This window comes from Thermobia domestica, chromosome 5 (genome assembly GCF_964235325.1).
Source record: "Thermobia domestica chromosome 5, izTheDome1.hap1.1, whole genome shotgun sequence".
Lineage (NCBI taxonomy): Eukaryota > Metazoa > Arthropoda > Insecta > Zygentoma > Lepismatidae > Thermobia > Thermobia domestica.
In genome coordinates, this window is record NC_137458.1 from 95,415,179 (window position 1) to 95,433,426 (window position 18,248).

At 34.9% G+C, this 18,248-nt stretch overlaps 1 protein-coding gene across 5 annotated transcripts in view; it reads right to left on the reverse strand.

Moving 5' to 3' along the window:
* The window catches only part of scat (VPS54 subunit of GARP complex scat), a 112,856-nt gene that overhangs the window by 80,349 nt on the left and 14,259 nt on the right, over positions 1 to 18,248 (reverse strand). For all 5 annotated transcript variants that reach the window (XM_081758849.1, XM_081758852.1, XM_081758851.1 and 2 more), the window contains exons 4-7: positions 14,842 to 14,987; positions 12,103 to 12,225; positions 9,155 to 9,257; positions 4,979 to 5,160 (exon numbers count right to left, since the gene is read on the reverse strand). In XM_081758849.1, coding sequence (XP_081614975.1) covers positions 4,979 to 5,160; positions 9,155 to 9,257; positions 12,103 to 12,225; positions 14,842 to 14,987 — 554 coding nt within the window. The remainder of the gene's footprint in view (positions 1 to 4,978; positions 5,161 to 9,154; positions 9,258 to 12,102; positions 12,226 to 14,841; positions 14,988 to 18,248) is intronic.

The window sequence follows — 18,248 nt, forward strand, 5'->3', positions numbered from 1 at the left end:
ACTGTTAAGTGTAGAATCTTGAAAATGTATATAAATGTTTTCTTTGTATGTTATGATCTAGATTGGACGAGATTTTAGAAATGCGAACCCTAAGAAAGGAACCCTTTTATTATTATTATCAGATCACCGAAACTATTGCGCGTAGAACCATGAAGTTGTGTATTCACTTACATTCAATATCGAAGACGAAGAAGAACAGAACACAGGGAGAGGAAGAGGTTAAAAGTATTGTACATAGTAATGCGCGAAACTATACGCTAGTATTGTATGTTCTGTTAGTAGCTGTGGTCATAGGCGCCAACTTTGGGGGGAAGAACACTTTCGCCCCCCCCCCCTTCCCAATATTTCAAGGTGGGGTCCTCGCCCACTCAATATAATCCAACCGAGGAAGAATTATCAAAAATTAGCGAGAATTTCTACCGTAAACTTCGTCGTGCCTTTAATTCAATATTAGGAACAACCTTCATATTCGACAGAAAACGCCATTTTCAAAACTGTGTTTAACAGAGCACTGAAGCTTCAACCAACACTCTGGCAGCACTGACACGACAAGAGGAGATCAATGTGGTGCGCAAACTTGCAGTGAAGTTCCCAAATTTTGAACTTGAATTTGTTTTAATGCTTTTAGGCAAATTTGACTTAGGTCGTGAATTTCGCAGTTGATAGAAAACGGCTGAATATGATTGATTCCCCCCCTTCCACACACACACACACAACATTTTCTTCAAATCGGCGCCTATGGCTGTGGTTAATTCACATGGTGTTAGAACATGAAGTCTTTTGTTGAACTTCACCCAAACGATATCGTTTCTTAGCAAAGTAAAGCTGGCGCATGGCCCAACCCGCTTGAAAAGCATTACTTTTATTTTCTGTGATACCAATTACTTACCAACATGCCACATTTTATTGTAAACACAAACAGTATAGTCATTAAGAGCTACTTGATTAACGCTATCCAGTGTCTGTGATCCTAAACTCTGACATGCATACGATTTGCGTTAAATGATGTTGATGTTCTATTTATAAGGAGAGCAGATGAGTCCTTTGGGATGTAGCAATGGTGATCTCTTGTTTCATCAAATCTCTGTGATTTGTTGAAGCGATTGTTAAAATGCGTATGTTCTTTCTTCATTTCATCTGCAGTTATCATAATAAAGTTAATTTCTTTGATATTCTGCACGCAAAACTCAAATATGTCTTAAGGAGTAAGGATTTATCCATTGATTGGCCCCAGAAGTCTTGCCTTTGCAGTAAATATTTTCTCTCTCCCTCCAGTGCCACAACAGGGACCCTCACCATGACTTGTGACAAAGAAATTTCACTCCGTATAGCAAAGGTTTCTTTGTGCTTACATAATTTATCATTTTTTTTCTCTATTCTCACATTATGCTAATCCATCCGAAAAATAGTAGTTTTTCTTTAGATTTAATATTACCTTCCGGATAAATGGAAGAAACTTTTTTCGAATGTATAAACAGCGGTTATATTGTCTGCAGACAGGCACTTAAAATACAAAGACTTTACTTTGAAAAATCTTTAGTTCCAGTCTTCAAGTAAACATAAAAGGGATGCACGCTAAGTTGGGTATTCACCTAATTATAAGATTACATTTTATCTTGGACAGTATACATGAAATTTTCAGATAAATCCTCAATTTCAACACATTCTTCTAACAATAAGTTTATTTTTAGAAAGTTTGGCTGACTACACAACAAGTGGTGACTTCTTAACTGCAGTAATTTTAATGACAAAGTTTCTTTAAACTCTGGCACAGATTCTATAGTAGTGATTAAATAGTTACGATCTGATGTCACCCAATGTTCGCACGAAATAGTTTGTTTCATCACCACCTTCTTCAGCAAAAAAAAAAAATATTCAATATTGAGTTCATTTCATGTAATCGGAATCCCGCAATATCCGGATAATTTGCACGTTAACCCCTCATACAGTTTTCACTGTTTAAAAATCACATGCTACTTTTGCCAGCAGATACTTCCAGTCGTTGATTTTTGTTGCCGGTGTCATCAACTTCACATTTTAATGTATGACGAACACAAACTGAATGAGTCTCACTTGTTCCAGCCAGAACAGAGTATTTGAAAATGAAAAAATGAAATGAATTCTTTGAGTTTTACGTCCCATGGTTATGCCGGTTAGGCTAAAGGAGACGGTGATGATGAGTAATGAATGAAATGGTGGAATGAAGAAAGTGGGAGGAAGCGGGAGAACCCCGAGAAAACCCACGCACACGGTGTTTGTCCACCACTAAGTTCACTTGGTGGGGGCTGGGATCGAACCCGGGACCCCAAGCACCAGAGGTGAACGCTCTACCACTGAGCCACCGCGGCCCCCAACAGAGTATTTGAGTCTCAACTCACCAAATTTAGAAAATCCAATACGACCTGAAGCGTGGTCTTCTTTAAACGTTTCATGAAGTTCTTTCAAGTTACCGAGATAAAATCACTTTTGTTTCAATTCCTTACTTCCATCTCTCAGACGAACAGATTTTTTGTCTTTCATTCCTAGACACACTCTACTTACTTCGTTACTGGTATAAAAGTTCCAAACTAAGTCCATAGTTTCTTTTCTGATTAATTTTCTTCCTTTCACTACATTCACTTCAGAAATTATTTCATGTTTTTCTACAAGTTCATGTGTTTTTCTCATAAGATATTCATCTACGACAAGTTCCTGTGTAATTTTCTTTATTGACTAGCTCTTGATGGCTACGCTAACGATTTTAATTCTTTCGCTATTAATGAGCTACCTTTTATTCTTTCTTTAAACTGATCACTAAATACTTCATGTTTGTCACTGCAATATTACAGCTTTTCCTGCTCTCTTCATAGTTCCTTTCTTCCTTCTCCAACTCACACTGTAAATTGAAAGATTCACTCAATTTGTATTTAATCACACTTACGAATTTTTGCATTCTTCGATTTACTTCTAATGTTTTACTTTTGCCCCCTTATAGCTGTTCGATAATTTTAATTGGAGAGACTCCTATTGCTTCACCTGCTTTGTTCATAAATTGTACAGCTTCCTAAATGGATATGAAAGGTTCATCACTGTCCTGTTAGCATAAAAGTGATGCAGAACTTTTTCTTTACTATATATATATATATATATATATATATATATATATATTAAAGAAAAAGTTCTGCTTCACTTGTATTTGCTCCTGTCCTGACAATTGACTGTTCGTAAGTATTATTTTCAAAGGTTTCATTGTGATAGCAACCAACAGAGCTTTCCACGATATCCTGCACAATTCTTAGTAGTAGTACAAACAATGAAGCCTAGCAAACTTCAAGTACACAGGAATACACAAATGGCATTTGTGCACTTTGCAGCGGTTCACAACAGACTGACTAGCTAGCTGAAAGTTATCTTGTTCTGGTCTGTCACAACTTGCACGAACTTTCATAACGATGTCTATGCCTGTCAAAGCATGCACGTCTTGACAGGTTTGACGTGCAAACACAGGGTGTCTACTAAAATTCCAAAATGAAATTTCGTGACTTTTTCGTGATCTTTTCTTTATCAAATCGTAAAATTTCATAACACTCTCAAGAGCGAATTTGGGTGCGAATTAGGCCGAATTTTCATCCATGTGATAGAAGCGTGGTTTGCTTGCGATTTGATAAAATCTAAAGTCGACCATGGACATTTCTGGTGGTGAATTTTGACGTTCTATAAAACAAAATTTTCCAATCTGTACTTACATTTGTACAGATAAAAAAAATCATGACCTAAAAGCTAAATTTCTTGACTTTCATGACCGTTTTCTGATTTCGTGACTTTCATGACCGATAGGCACCCTGAAACAGTAATATAAATAAGTATTTGTACCTTTTTTTTTTTTTTTTTTTTTTTACATCTATTACAATTAAAAGAAATTCCTGACGATTACTTTTACCTATACAATTTATTCATAATATAAAATACATATATGGGGTCCCATTATTCTTTTAATCTTTTTCACAACACATATATATATATATAGAGAGAGAGGGAGAGAGTATATAAGGATTTTGAGGGTCTTTAGATTGTTCATCAGTGCAAACCATAAAATGAAATCCACAGTTTCTATTCATAACTAGTAGGAGTACCTAGGACCACTTTTTTTTTTTGAGAAATTTGACCTTGAAATTTTCAATTTTTATTTTTATATTTTCGGAGTCAGAAATTTGCATGAAAGACTCAACTTCAGCTATATTTCACCATTTCTGAAAACCCTTTTAGGCATAGTTTTTGAGTACAAAATCACATTCCGTAGTTTGAAGTACTTTTGATTTTACTGGCTTTCGAAATTGACAAATTTTGTACTTTTGATGGCTACATTCGAAACCATTATTCTGCCCTTATATGCGTTTGATGAAAGACAAATATATCTACTTTCTGTAGTACAACCAGAAACTTTATATCTTTCGTACTAATCGTACAAACCCTTATTTTCAAGCGCAGCAGTGAAAAAAAAAAAAAAATAAATAAAATAAAATAAATCCAAGATGACAGCACATGAAAAATCTCTTTCTCAGCACGTAATTAGTGAAGTAACCTTTGGTGAGAATATATATATATATATATATATATACACACCAGGTATATATAACCTGATGGTAAAGCCCCCCCCTCCCCCCCGCTCCGCAGTTTCCCCTTGATTTGAGATGGAATGATTCAAAAGAGGGTCTGGAATGTTATTCGTTCAGAGGCACATAAAGAAGTAACTGACATGTTCAGAATAAAATTAACTGTGGTTTGAACTTGTAACCAAGCACAGTAAAAGCGATAGTTCTAGTCCAGAAGCTAAGGAAAAGTTTGTGAAAAAGTGGTTTCCGAATCTGAACAAAAAAAAAAAAAAAAATGTTTGCGATGATATATACTATAAAGCAAGTGCTAGTATATAAAAAGTAAAATTATTTCAATTAAACTTTAGGTCAACACAAGTTTTAGAAATTCTTGTAGTAACACCCACCTTCTCTTGAAGTAATTTTCCTGAGTGTTGAGAAGCGTCTAGACCGTCTTTATTGAGGTTACGAGATGCTTTAGAGTCTTTTGCAAATGGATACACACTAGTAAAAATTTCAATGTTGCTTAGATCAAAGTTTGGTTGGAGGAAGATCTTTGGAATAGCATTCAGATCAGATTGAAAGGTATCTGCAAAGAAAGAACGAGAAAATAAAAAGTTTTAAAAAATTAAATAAAACGAAATCTGCCTCAAGTGAAATCAAGATCTGATACAACTCTCTTATCTTTCATATTACTTTCACACAATGCCAATTCTTGAAACAAAAAGAAAAATCTGACTGCTGTAGTTCGGCAATACCACCCCTGATCTCCTGCGTTGCAGGCAAACTGAATACCCGACACCACCAGCGAAAACTCTAGCCATGAGGCTACGCGAGGTCAGTGAACACCAACAACACGATCACTTTTCTCTGTTTGGCTTATTAGATGAAATCTGTGTAATCACATACATTTTCTCTAGAAACTATCGATATTATATATATATATATATATATATATATATATATATATATATATATATAGCTGAACTTGCGCTCTCTATACAGCTGATCAGTCTAATATGAGCATGAATCTTCTTCCTATTTCCTCACTATATTTGTGCATGTCCCTAACACAAGTGACGGACGGACGGAGAAGTCTCAAAGGGATATTTGGATCACCATAAACAAACATGAACGTAGAATACATATTGAAGTGAGTTTGAAGGCAAAGGGGAATATTTTTCCTTTATATTATTTCCCTAATATTTTCCCCTTCTTTCCGACTCCAGTACGCTTCGTTGCGTCTCTACAGCCCTTTGAAAGTTGCCAGTATGCAACAGATTATCCATCCATTCAGATTAAAGCAAAGTGTCTGAAACGTTCGTCAAGCCGCTGCACGTAACTCTTCTGAGAGTTGTCTCACACAAGGATATCAACCTTAACACAAGGATGTCCTAGCCACATTCGCGACAATGTTATGGGCTCAAACCAACCCTAAAACGTTCAGTGGCATATTGTTTGAAAATTTCAAGAAGAACTGGCAAATCTACACAAAATTTGCAATCAATCAGTGAAAACGGCATCTATCTCGAATCTATGCATCCCGATTGGCCACAAATACATTTTTTTTTTACCATAAACATATAAACCTAGCATTTTAATATATCCAAATTCATAAAAATGTATCCCAAAGTTTAAAAAAAAATGGGATAAGCTTATTTATTTGCACAATTACAACCAAAATTTCGGATACTTTTGAACACGTATCAACGAAGTTTTATTATAGGTTAAGCTCATCAGTACAGAATTGTATGAAAATATTGCTTCAACTTGTTTGATACATAAGGTAATGGAAAAATTTCAATCATTTAGCATAAATCTTAACTTAGCTATTAAAATACTGTAAGATGTTATCTCATTATCTTCATCCAGAACAAAGTGCCTTCTTTCTTCCTCCACACCCACATATATAAACTAACAAGTATTTAAAAAAGGAATAATATTGCCAATATATATATATAAACCGTTCTAGAATTCTGTTCGAGTACCAATATATATTTTTTTTCTTTATAATAATAGAAACTAGATTAATCCGTCCCACGACCTAGAATTTTCGAACTGGTTTTAACAGTAAATACAATGGATTTTAAAGTAAAATATTAACAAATAATAATAATACTTAAAACTTCTTAATAAATAAACTTCTTAGATCCCATGACGAATACACTAAGTTAATACATAACACAAATCAAGTACAAAACCATAAAATTTGCATCGAAATCGCACGAGAAACATGCTAGGCGCTACGTTCAGATTTCAGATTTCAAAGCAGTGTTCGCATTCCGGAGCAAACTTTGCTCCAATTTTTCGTTCGTATTCCAAGTTGTTCGAATTCTGGGGAGTTCGAATCCCATAGACGATACTATGTATATGAGCTACAACGACAAAGTATCATCATAAAAATCTGTACAAGGCACTACAAACACAGTAGTTCCTTGAAAAATGTTCAGTTTAAACTGTTATAACAGTTTATCTTTTTATTAGCTCCTGGCCTAAGCATAAGAAAGCTTTTAGCTTTATTTAAAGTGCACGTATGGATGTGTTACTTTATTTCTCGATAAAGATTACTATATTTGGTGAACGGATTCGGCCAGGGACAACCTCGGCTCACCTTGTATGTAGTGTTTTATTTCTCGACAACTACTGGCCTGGTCTGAACAAAAGTTGGTGAACAAGTAGCTTATCGTCTACGGAATAAGGTTCGCCATTTTTGAGGCAAAGGATTGGCTTGGCTTGACTTGTTTGTACCTAGGTATATTTCGGTAACTACTGGCCAGATCTGAACCAAATTTGGTGGGCAAGTAACTCACCGTCTAAAGAATAAAGGAAGTTATGTTTGGTGATTGAACTCGGCCAGAACAAGCTCGACTCGGCAACAGAGGTTGTTCCACAGTTTTGCACACCTGGAGCTTCTGAGCTCGGTTTATTTATTTTAATTTATTTATTTATTTAATGATCACTACGATTTGCTTTCTATGGAATTTTTAGAAAGTTGGCGAAGTAAACTTTTTTATTTTCACTTCAGGAGATATTTAAGTTTTCATACTTTGCAGCTTATTAAGTAAGTCAGTAGCGAACGTTGACTTAAGGACCACAAAATTCCGGTCCCGTACAGGGCTGCTGTGAGGCGATCACGCTGTAATGTATCATTACTACAACCGTGTACCGTTACATTCACGCACAACACAGGCTGGGAACAGAAAATGATGCGCAATCAATGGTGAAACGAATGAACATTCGTCTTATTTTATTGTTACAGTAAGGTTTTCAATTGTGTAGGAACTGTTAACTAATATTTTAATTAGATATGCAGAAATGGTTAAAATTTTTAAAAATCTACAGAATATAATTTTACATGTATTTTAGTTATTTTAAATTACATTCAAATAATTAAAGATTTGCCCATTCTTCAATACTACAAATACAAGAACATTTTATATGTAGTTGTAGTTCCATTGAAGGCAAGTCTAAAGAAGGAAAAGACTGTTTCACAATTGATACTAACATGCTGAGAAAAGTCGAGGAATTAATCACGTACGGCTTAAGAATTATCATCAACGTAACTGTAGCTAAATTGAGTATTAGTAACTTTTCAGTATTCACCATAATTATCTAGCCTATTTACGGTACCTACACGGTAGAACCTCAGGTCTTTGACAGGTTATATATATATATATCTATATAATGAATGAGCTTAATTTGGCACTACGATCCACGCTAATATTAATAAGAAACCATCATGCTAATAGACCCTGAGTATGAAGTGGAAACACACCGACTGATTACCGTTTAAAGGCCACTGTTCAGCTTTTTAGAAAAACAGATAGTGTTGTGTTTCAGAGTTTTCAATTATCTAACCTCCTGTTACTGCGTCATTGGAAAATATTCCTTTAAAAATCTGCGTGGTGCTGAAGAAGCAGAATAAGGAAAATTAACGAAAGGTCTACTATAATTATACGGTAATACACCGACTCATAATCCACGTCTGTCAAGCCATGTGGTATCAAACCGTTGCCCCACTCTCTTTACCCAACTGGTAACGCTTTTTCAGGTTATAGTTAATTTGCATATATGAGGGATTTACTGATTGAAAGGTCAATGTATTCGAAAAGGCAGGAAGGTGATTTCATTTTAGCAGTAGAGCCCACGACAAGGTATTTCTTTACATGGATTGTGTGAGTTAATTCCTTGCTTGTAAAAGTGTATCAATATATATGGTATAAAAAAAGCAAGTTTCGTTTGTATGGCTTGGTTGCTTCTATGCAAGAACAAATATCGACATCTGAGAAACACCGCGTAAGTAACACTTCACCAATTTTACAGGAGAAACAAAAAAACTGTTTAAAAAATAACTTTAGCCTCACTATTCGCGGTATTACTTCGGGAGAATAGCAGAGTCATCTATCATGTTATAAGTGTACTACTTAACCAGATTGTGCGCCATCCTATACTGATTCTAATGGTATTAAGAAAAAAAATTAAAAAAGAGCTCAAATTTGCCAAAATTGGAGATACGCGGTGTTGAATCTCAGACGACGATATACTGACTCTACCTCCTACATATTATCATCTGTTTAACTTACCAAACGATCTTGCTGTTCTAACATTTGGGAAATGCTTAACTGTTTCATTTTCTGATCCAAGTTTTGAAGCACTTGCACTCATTCGCATATGTCTGCGATATTTCTAGAAATAAAGAAAAAATGCGTTATAATTTCATTATGATTCCATATTCAACTTGTCATAAAATAAATAAATAAATAAATTTAAAAATTCTAAAGTTGAACTATTTTAAACCGATAATACTTACAAATTTTCGAAATTGCACTGCAAATGTTCTTTCTAGCAAAAACAATTAGAAACTTCTGAAGTGCAGCATTCAAAGAGCAGAGTGGCAGCTACTTAAGAAGTTCCTTTACTTGAAAATAACTACTAAAAACAGCTACTAAAAAGACCAAGAAGCGGTTGGCAGGCTGAACGCACATAAATGATGTGGAAAAAATGGGAATTCCATGGGGAACATCCAGAATACAGAGTGATGGTGTGAAGGAAATCAGGGAGAGCTATAAACCAAAACCCAAGAGGATGCTGAAATCAGGAATTATCATAAAAATGATAGTGATTGCAGGTTTCTATTATAATAATCGTTTTCTAGTCCGTTAAAACTGGTACGTTAAATTCATTGTTAGTACGTTTACTTTATACAGTGTGTAAAATTGAGTTTGTGAATTCTATTCGAAACAATAAGTAAAAATTTGTAATGTATAGTGCAGTGCAATCAATAAACAGTCGAAATTTATAATGCTTTCTTTGTCAAGTGTAATTTATTTTTCTTAACAAGAAATTTTCGACAGTCCCGTATTATGAGTTGCGTTCTAGGAAAAAGGAGCTTTGCTTTAGGAATAGGTTAAATTAGTAACATATACGAAGCTGGTAAACTTGTTTTACGAGAGGTGACTGCAGTTTTGAGCCTAATGGACAAAACAGGGAGAGGCAGGCAAGCCAAATGAACTTTGTATAATGTACCATCTTTCTTCATCATATCCATGGATAATATCGTACAAGATCACCGATTATCAACACATCAAGTATTAGACGGGTTAGCCATCCCATAAGAGAATCTTACTTCATTTTTTGCATATGTCCATACTAGTATAGGCTAGATCTTTCTCGACTGAGTGTATATTTACTGGATTTTATCTTGCCTTTTCAAGGATCTTCTTAGAAAATCATCACTGTTTGGATTCAATTCCTCTCTTGTCATTATTCGATTCTAACTGTGTAAGTTATTATGGACATGAAGTACTTGTTACATACTACAATTTTAACTTTCCTTGGTGAAATCTTCTCCTTTGCTTTATTCTCCTAGCTATTTTCCTCATTTCACCATTTGCAGTCACTTCAGAACCAAAATACTTACAAGTTTCTGCTATATTTAGTACTTTCCCTTTTAGTTTAATATGTTTGTCTTGTTCGTGTTTGCTTCTTGAAATGGTCACTAATTTTTCTTTTGGCTTATACGAAGGCGATATTGTTATCCCAAAAATCAAGTTGTCTAAGTATTTATTCGGTTTCGCTCCAAATCCTCATGTCGTCTTCCAAGTATAAAAATGTCCCTCTCTTCTGTTGTTCTCTTATACTTTCATGTATAATTATGTGGTGTCTCACAGAATGGCTTTGTTCATTCGGCTATCTGTCAATCTCTCGACAAATATCGGAGCAACACCGGTCAAACAGTGAAACTGTGTTCTGATGTGGATTCAGTTGCTCCAGAATTGATTCTATCTTCTTAGCCGAAAGTGGTAAAAATTAAATATTTCCGGTCTAAACATTTATTGATCTCATAGAGTAAAAACGGCGATACGGGAAAAACGACGCTTTTTGTATGCGCTGAGCGCTGCAAGGTAGGTTCGATCTCCGACTTTATGCTCCTATGAAACCGGAAAAGACACATGTACTACATGCGGTTTCAATGTTGAATCCGCATAGGTTGGAAGTCTACCATGTTTTACAATGTGAAACGAAACCCATCTGCTACACTCTAAATGTCTTCCATATGACATTAAATAACATACGAGACAAAATAATGTTTTGTTCCAAACCCCACTTCACTTCGAATCACTCACTTTTTCCACGTTATTTGTGCGCACACCGTTCTAATAGTTTTCAGTGTTATTTGATCTACCACATTTCAATCTGTTGAAGTCTTTTCCATATATCCTCCTTGGGTTCACTGTCGTGTGCTTTCCCCATATCTATCAATGCTATAACTATTTATTTATAGTTTAAATTACTTGCTATTCTGCAATGCCCTCCATTTCCTAAAACTGTGTTTCCTTTCACTCACGTTATGTTCAGGTAAAATCCAACTCCACTTCCTATTGGTAACAGACATGCACTTTTGGACCAGAAAAACTATTATCTCTGACTGATAACCACTTTTTGAATCCACACAAAACTTCGGATACGTTAAGACTGGTTTAGGGATACCACGTACGCAATTGAGTAATTAGGCTTCGTTGCTGGTATTCACTTGAACAAATAAATTAATATTACTTCATTATTAAAAAACTAACTAAAAGTTGGAGAAAATTTCACATTCACATATGTGAATATATACATATTCACATATAAGAATATATATACATATTATAATTACAGTTAGGATAACACGTTTAGACATGAAGTCACGACTTTTACTTTGCTTACTTATTTAAAACTATTATTATTTTTATTTCGACGTTCTTAAAAAAATTGCAATCAAACACAACACAAGATATCTCAGTAGTCTAGAATTACAAAGGTCTCCAACAAGGCCATTTTTATGTGTCAGAGAAGTTAATCCTTATAATGTACATTACTCAGGAGACTGACTTTACCTGATCAATCCAGAGTTAGTGAAATGACAGAACTGACTGAGTCTGCATTGGATAATTTCCATGTCCTATAAAGTTTTGACTGATTGAAGACTTTTAGGTAACTAAGTAAAACTTAACTGTAAGCGGAAAATGAGTATTAGAATAAAACTTACTTTGCCTATTTTTTTGAGGTACGGTTCAAAGTGTACTTCTGTTATTTCTGGCAAATATTCAGATTTTGGAATCTCAGTTTTGTCTGTGAATGCATCACCCCACACTTTGGTGAAAAAATCTCTCTGAAAAAAAAAGAAGAAAAGAAAAATAAATACTTACAAATAAGATATTACACAACCTTAGATGTTACACACAAAACAAATATTTTGTCTACAGTATCGCTAGCTAGTCATAAAACCCAAAAATGAAATAATACGAAACTTTTAGTTTAATGTAACAAGTTTTAGTTTACTATTGAGAAACTTCAAATTGTCCACATAATAATTTTTATACTCAGCTAAGTTAATTTCTAAATTCACTGGAGATTTAAGGAGTTACTTTAAAATCATATTTATTTGCAACTTTCTGAAGTCTGTATGATAATGCTCTTTAGGTTACGGGACACAGATAATTAAGGCAAATAAATGATGATGGAAGAGTCGGCGGAATGCGAATGTGTGAGAAAATAAGAATACCACGAGAAAATTCACGGATACGATGTTATCCACTACAAGCTTGCTTGACCGGAACCTGAGCAAAGGAGCCACCGTGGCCCCCGTGGAGAAGAAAGGAGAGAATTAGCTGAGTCGAGCGGAAAACGAATGAGAGGATGTAAGAAATGGTGGGGGAGAAAAGAACTATTTTAGATGTAACTGGCAGAATACCCATTCTTCGCACAGGGAGAATAGTTTCATTTTGGACATAAAGGGCAATGGAGGCTGAGTTTGGATTTAAACGGCATCGGAAGTGTTACTTTTCCGTCTCAGCGATCACGAAAACTATGTAATTGACACTAACATCGGTCATTTTAGATCATTTTTATATATCTTCCCATCCTCCTCTCCAAGTTGCGGGGCTGAATTTGGGTTTAAACAGCATTAGAAGTGTCAACTGTTCATCACAGAGTCCCCAAAAACTATAAATTCGACACTAATATCGTTCATTTTCGATCATTTTTATATATTTCCCCCTCCTCCTCCCCAAGTTGTGGGACTGAATTTGGATTTAAACAGCATCCGAAATTTCACTGTTCGTCTCAGCGACCCCCCCCCCCAAAAAAAAAATGGATTCGACATTAATATCGGTCATTTTCGATCATTTTAAAATATCTCCCCTTCTTCCCTTTCCCTAGGTTGCACTATCAAAGTGAAATGATAGAAACCAGCCCAGGCTCGAACCTCATCTATGTTGAAAATTTAATTGAGATCGGTCTGGTGGTTCAATAGGTCGATGTCACAAACATAGTGACTTTCAATTTTATATATTAGGTTAAAAGGAAAGGAGAAACAAAAACTGATTGGTATATTGGCTGAGATGAAACTGTATCACGAGCGATTTACTACAGAGTATGGTGGCAAGAAAGAGGGAGGGGGCAAAAGGGGCTAGAACTGATGGACAATATCGAAACAGAAAAACTGTACGTAAGTCGAAGAGGTTGGCTAAAGACTATAGAGAATGGAAGCTTTTCAGTTGCAGCAAGTGACCTGCCAATAATGGCAGAATACCTACGATGATAATGATTTGCAATACTTACTTCGAAGCCCAAGACATTTTGCTTATAGCTATAGTTTTTAAGCACTTACGAAACAAGTTGTTGCATGCATACATTTCTTTGAGAAAAAAGTGTAATAAAGCCTGATAACCGTTCACATGATCAGTATGTATATACGACTCTTAAAATAAGAAACAATTCGTCGTTTAAGAGATGACACCTCGTTATGTCCAATTTTTGCGATTTTGACTTTTTGGCATAAACCTGATGAGAACAATATAACGCACGTTCTAGCGAACCTTTGTACGTCACAAGAAATCGATTACTGAGAAACAATCGATTATAGTGTTGACTTGTATGCTGATTATTGCAAACTTCAGGTGATACCTCGTATGGCAGTGAGTTCAATGTATTATAGCCATTTATGCTGTGATGAGAACAACTGTGTAAGCATTTTTTAAGAACAACGTACTTTTTAGAAGGTGTAAAATATTAATGTTAGTAATAGATATAGTAAAGTTTTTTTTTTTCGTCTCCTGAAAAAGTAATAAATTGGATATACGAGGTATCAAATCATAAACGACGAATTTTCATTACCCTAAATATAAGAATATAATTTCTAAAACAGATACGTTGTAGCTCAATTAGTAGTAATATTAATAATAAAGCGCACGAAAGCGAAAAAGCTTACCTCGGTATCTTTAGAAAGTTTTAAGAGGACACAGTGACTCAGTGATGGGGTACTTATGTCTATTGTAAGAAATCCCTGGTTCGATCCCAGATTCCAGTAATTACTTCATAACCATTCACTTTTATTTATTATCCATATCTTGGGGTCTAACAGGCATAATCGTGGAACTTTTTTAGATTTTTCCTCCCGAGTTTTCGTGTTTAGCATCCTTAAGTAACACTGACATTATAAATGACAGCTGGGCTTGAACGTGGGCAGCAAACCATCACCGTGACTTGAATCTAGTACGCAGACCATCATACAAGATCAATTTTTGCAATCTAGGTCGTCTATTATCTTCGTAAAACGCCTCACATTATGAGCCAAAACATTTTAAGACTTGTGATGAAAGTTGGAAGGGATCAGGTTTTCATTTCGCTAACACAAATATTATTTCATTTATATAGTACTTTCTAGATACCGGAAAAAAAAATGTGTCGGTAATTTTGCTACAGTGAGACAAGAATATTTGTTTACCTGTATTCCCCTATTTGGATCATTTAAAACAGCTGGAAGATTTTGGGAGGAAGAATATATGTTCCAAGATTGCCCATCCATGATGATGTTAGGTTGATCACCTGTCTGATAGAAGAATTTAGGCCCTCTCCTCAAGTTACTTCCACCTATAAAATAACATGTACATGTTAGTAGAAACCACTGTGAAATATACATAAAATAAATTTAACAAAAGAAATAAATAAATAAAGCAAAGGAATACGGAGTTAAGTAATTTCACTAAGAGATACAGACATATTATCCTTGTCGTAATGTACTGTACTTCATAATTATTAATTTTACAGAGGTTGATTCATTTATATTGAGCTGAATTTCCATGTGCCTTACCTAGGAAATACCATGTTTTCATCACCAGTTGTGTTCGATCTGCAGGCCACCTCTACTGACTATTGTAGCCCAGCATCGGACTTTGCCTTGCAGGACACTGCGTTGTAGCTCGACCATGGATATTGCCTCCCATTCGTCTTTACAGGTTTTTCACAGGCCAGAGACGGTGCAGACTCGACGATGAGACAGGCACCGCTAGAAGAATCCGAAAGACGATAGTCCATTCGACTGGCATCTGGACTCTTGACAGGGATGTCAGAGACGAGAATTGCCTACATTCTAGTTTCCTGTTCCATACAGCAATAGAATGCCAGCGATGTTTCCGTCGTGTAGCTGGATCTCTTCTCTTGATGCAGTTCAACCTGGTTCAAGTATTGTCCGTACAATACTGGGTTTCATGCTGGGGTATTTCAATCAGGACATGAGTCTGGTAGTAGGTAGTATTGATTTTTGACGTTTCGCTCCACCTTCCGGAGACGCAGTTTTTCCCTGTACGAGAAACCGGCCACAATCATAAACCCTTTTGGGAAACTCTACGCACTGGCGGAAGAACGCGCTTTGATCCTTGGCGTCAACAGGTCAGTATGTAATGCCATGAACTTTACCAAGTCTGTGAAGTAGATCTACGCCTCATCAAGGATGGTAACAAACTTTCATCGATGATCCGCGAGATGACGTTCATACAGCCTCCTGCAGTTCCTTCTACTACTTTTCTACAATGCACGAGTCGTTAACTTAGCGTCGGAGAGAGTCACAATGAACCTCTCCCAGAATCTGTTCAGTTTCAGTTTTGGCAGTATTAGACTACGCTCAACCACACTGCTGTACTGCGTCACTAACAAGATACTGTTGCTTCCCAATTTCACGGTTGTGCATGCGTGGTACAGTTGCACACTGACTTTAGCTTAATATAAATGAATCAACCTAAACAATACTCAGTATTTTCGAGAACTGGTATATCACAGTCCACTCTTTACTAATTAAAAAAAAAAAAAATTCTTACTAGCGAGAGTCGGTTGTCATTTTTTTTGGTGTGTTAATATTAAATATAACTTTAAATTACTGTCTTCCATTTGTCACAAGTAGTATGTGCGTCACTGCTAGGAGTATGTGTATAACAGTTAGGACAAGGCAAACAATAGGTGTAATTTCCTATTTAAAAGTTTATTAGTTTTACATATATAGCACATAACAGACTGTTCCAGAAGACCAAAAGTCCCAATTATTTATTAAAAATTACCAATTAAAACACATTTTTACCGTTATAAAAAATCGTTTGTCTCGAAAACTACGAATGGGAATTTACAGTCAAGCATCGCATTTTGTTTAGCTGGTTTTGAGCTATCGATTGGCATACATACACCACCTTTGGATAATATTAAGTTAAACAAAACTTAAAATTTAAAAAGTTAATCATTTAACCATACTATATACTGCTCTCTTACTTGTATCAAGATGAAAAGCTCGACGACGGTGTATTTCAGTAACAGTTTCATCTTAATACGTGGCATGTATACTGCATGTGACATTACGTCATTATTAAGACGTTTAAATCGTTCGATGCACCAAAACAACAAAGATTTTAAGCGCAACAGCAAACTGCGAAGAAATAAAATGTACTTCACCAATTTAGTACTCTCAATATTTTTTCTGTTCCCTAGCTTAATAATAATAATAAACTACGTTCTAGCAGTGATGAAGAAATTATGGTTGATACTGATTTCCTGTACACTAGAATCTCTTTTGTTTTGCACTAAGGAGAAATTACATTGGAAAATACAAAAAAGGTTTCACGCCTGTGCGACTTATTTTTAGTTAGGTTAGAAATTTGTTGATCACCTCCATGTGATACATATAATAAAAACTGCACGGCAAAGAAAGCAGAAAAGTTAGGGAAAAAATGTAGTCACTCAACAGGATTCGATCCGGGTTCAAAAATATTGAATTCCTAAAAAAAAACATATCGAAACAACTGTCTCTAGAGCTTTCCTCCAGTTGTATCGATAGATAACAAACTTCTTAACAACTCTCACTGATTTTTTATTTTAATTTTTTTATTATCGGAAAGCGCGTGTTTTCTTTATCTACGACGAACTTTTCTGAATTTACCAAGGTAGAATTTGTTTTAAAGTATCATTACATTAAGTAACAAAAGAGAGCTGAATATTTTAGACAGTAAATTGTTAGCTGCGTTCGGAAGTCTCAGCTATCTTATCTATATTTTATATTAGGTTTTACCTATTAATTTGAATGCGTTGTTGTCCAACTGATAATTTTAAGGACTTTACAAAAATTCACGTACGCAATTATGTTTTGGAGAAATGTACATATTGAGAACAAATTTCTTCCTAACATTATGCAGTAGTATTCTATTTCAAAGACTAATCGGTCTTAAAAAACATGATTTACCTTGTACCTCAATTTTTGTGCATTAACTGATCTTTTTTTTCTTAAAAAAGATTTTATTGTTGTTTCGTTGGACCTTTTTTTTTTTTTATATATATCTTCAAATGTGGTTTTACTACAAAATACAATTTTACGGAGTATTCCTAAACTTTATTTCAGTTTTAATTAACATTTATAAACTGTTACTATAATTTAACAGTCACAGACTATTATTGTAACAGTCAATTGTGTTAAAAAACATGTTATTCCTTTTAACAGCTATTTACAGAATTTAACCATTAGTCTTTTATTTGGTGCTTCTAATGAAATAGAATTTTACCCTACGTCACCAGTTACTAAAAGTGAATTAGAGTAAAATCAACTTCACTAATAGCACCAAATGAACAAGTTGTGAAATTTCATAAATAAATAACCGTTAAAAAGAACAATACGGTCTTTCACAGAATAGCAAATGAATGTTAAAATTATAGTGTCCGTTTACGAAATAAAGTTTACGAAATACATAATGTAAAATTGTATTTTGTATACCCCCCTCAAAAAAAAAAAAAAAAAAAAAGGTGCTGAACAAAATCTTCGTGAAGACTGAAATACTTAAGTAATGGACAAAAATTAGATACAAGATTTAATATGAAATG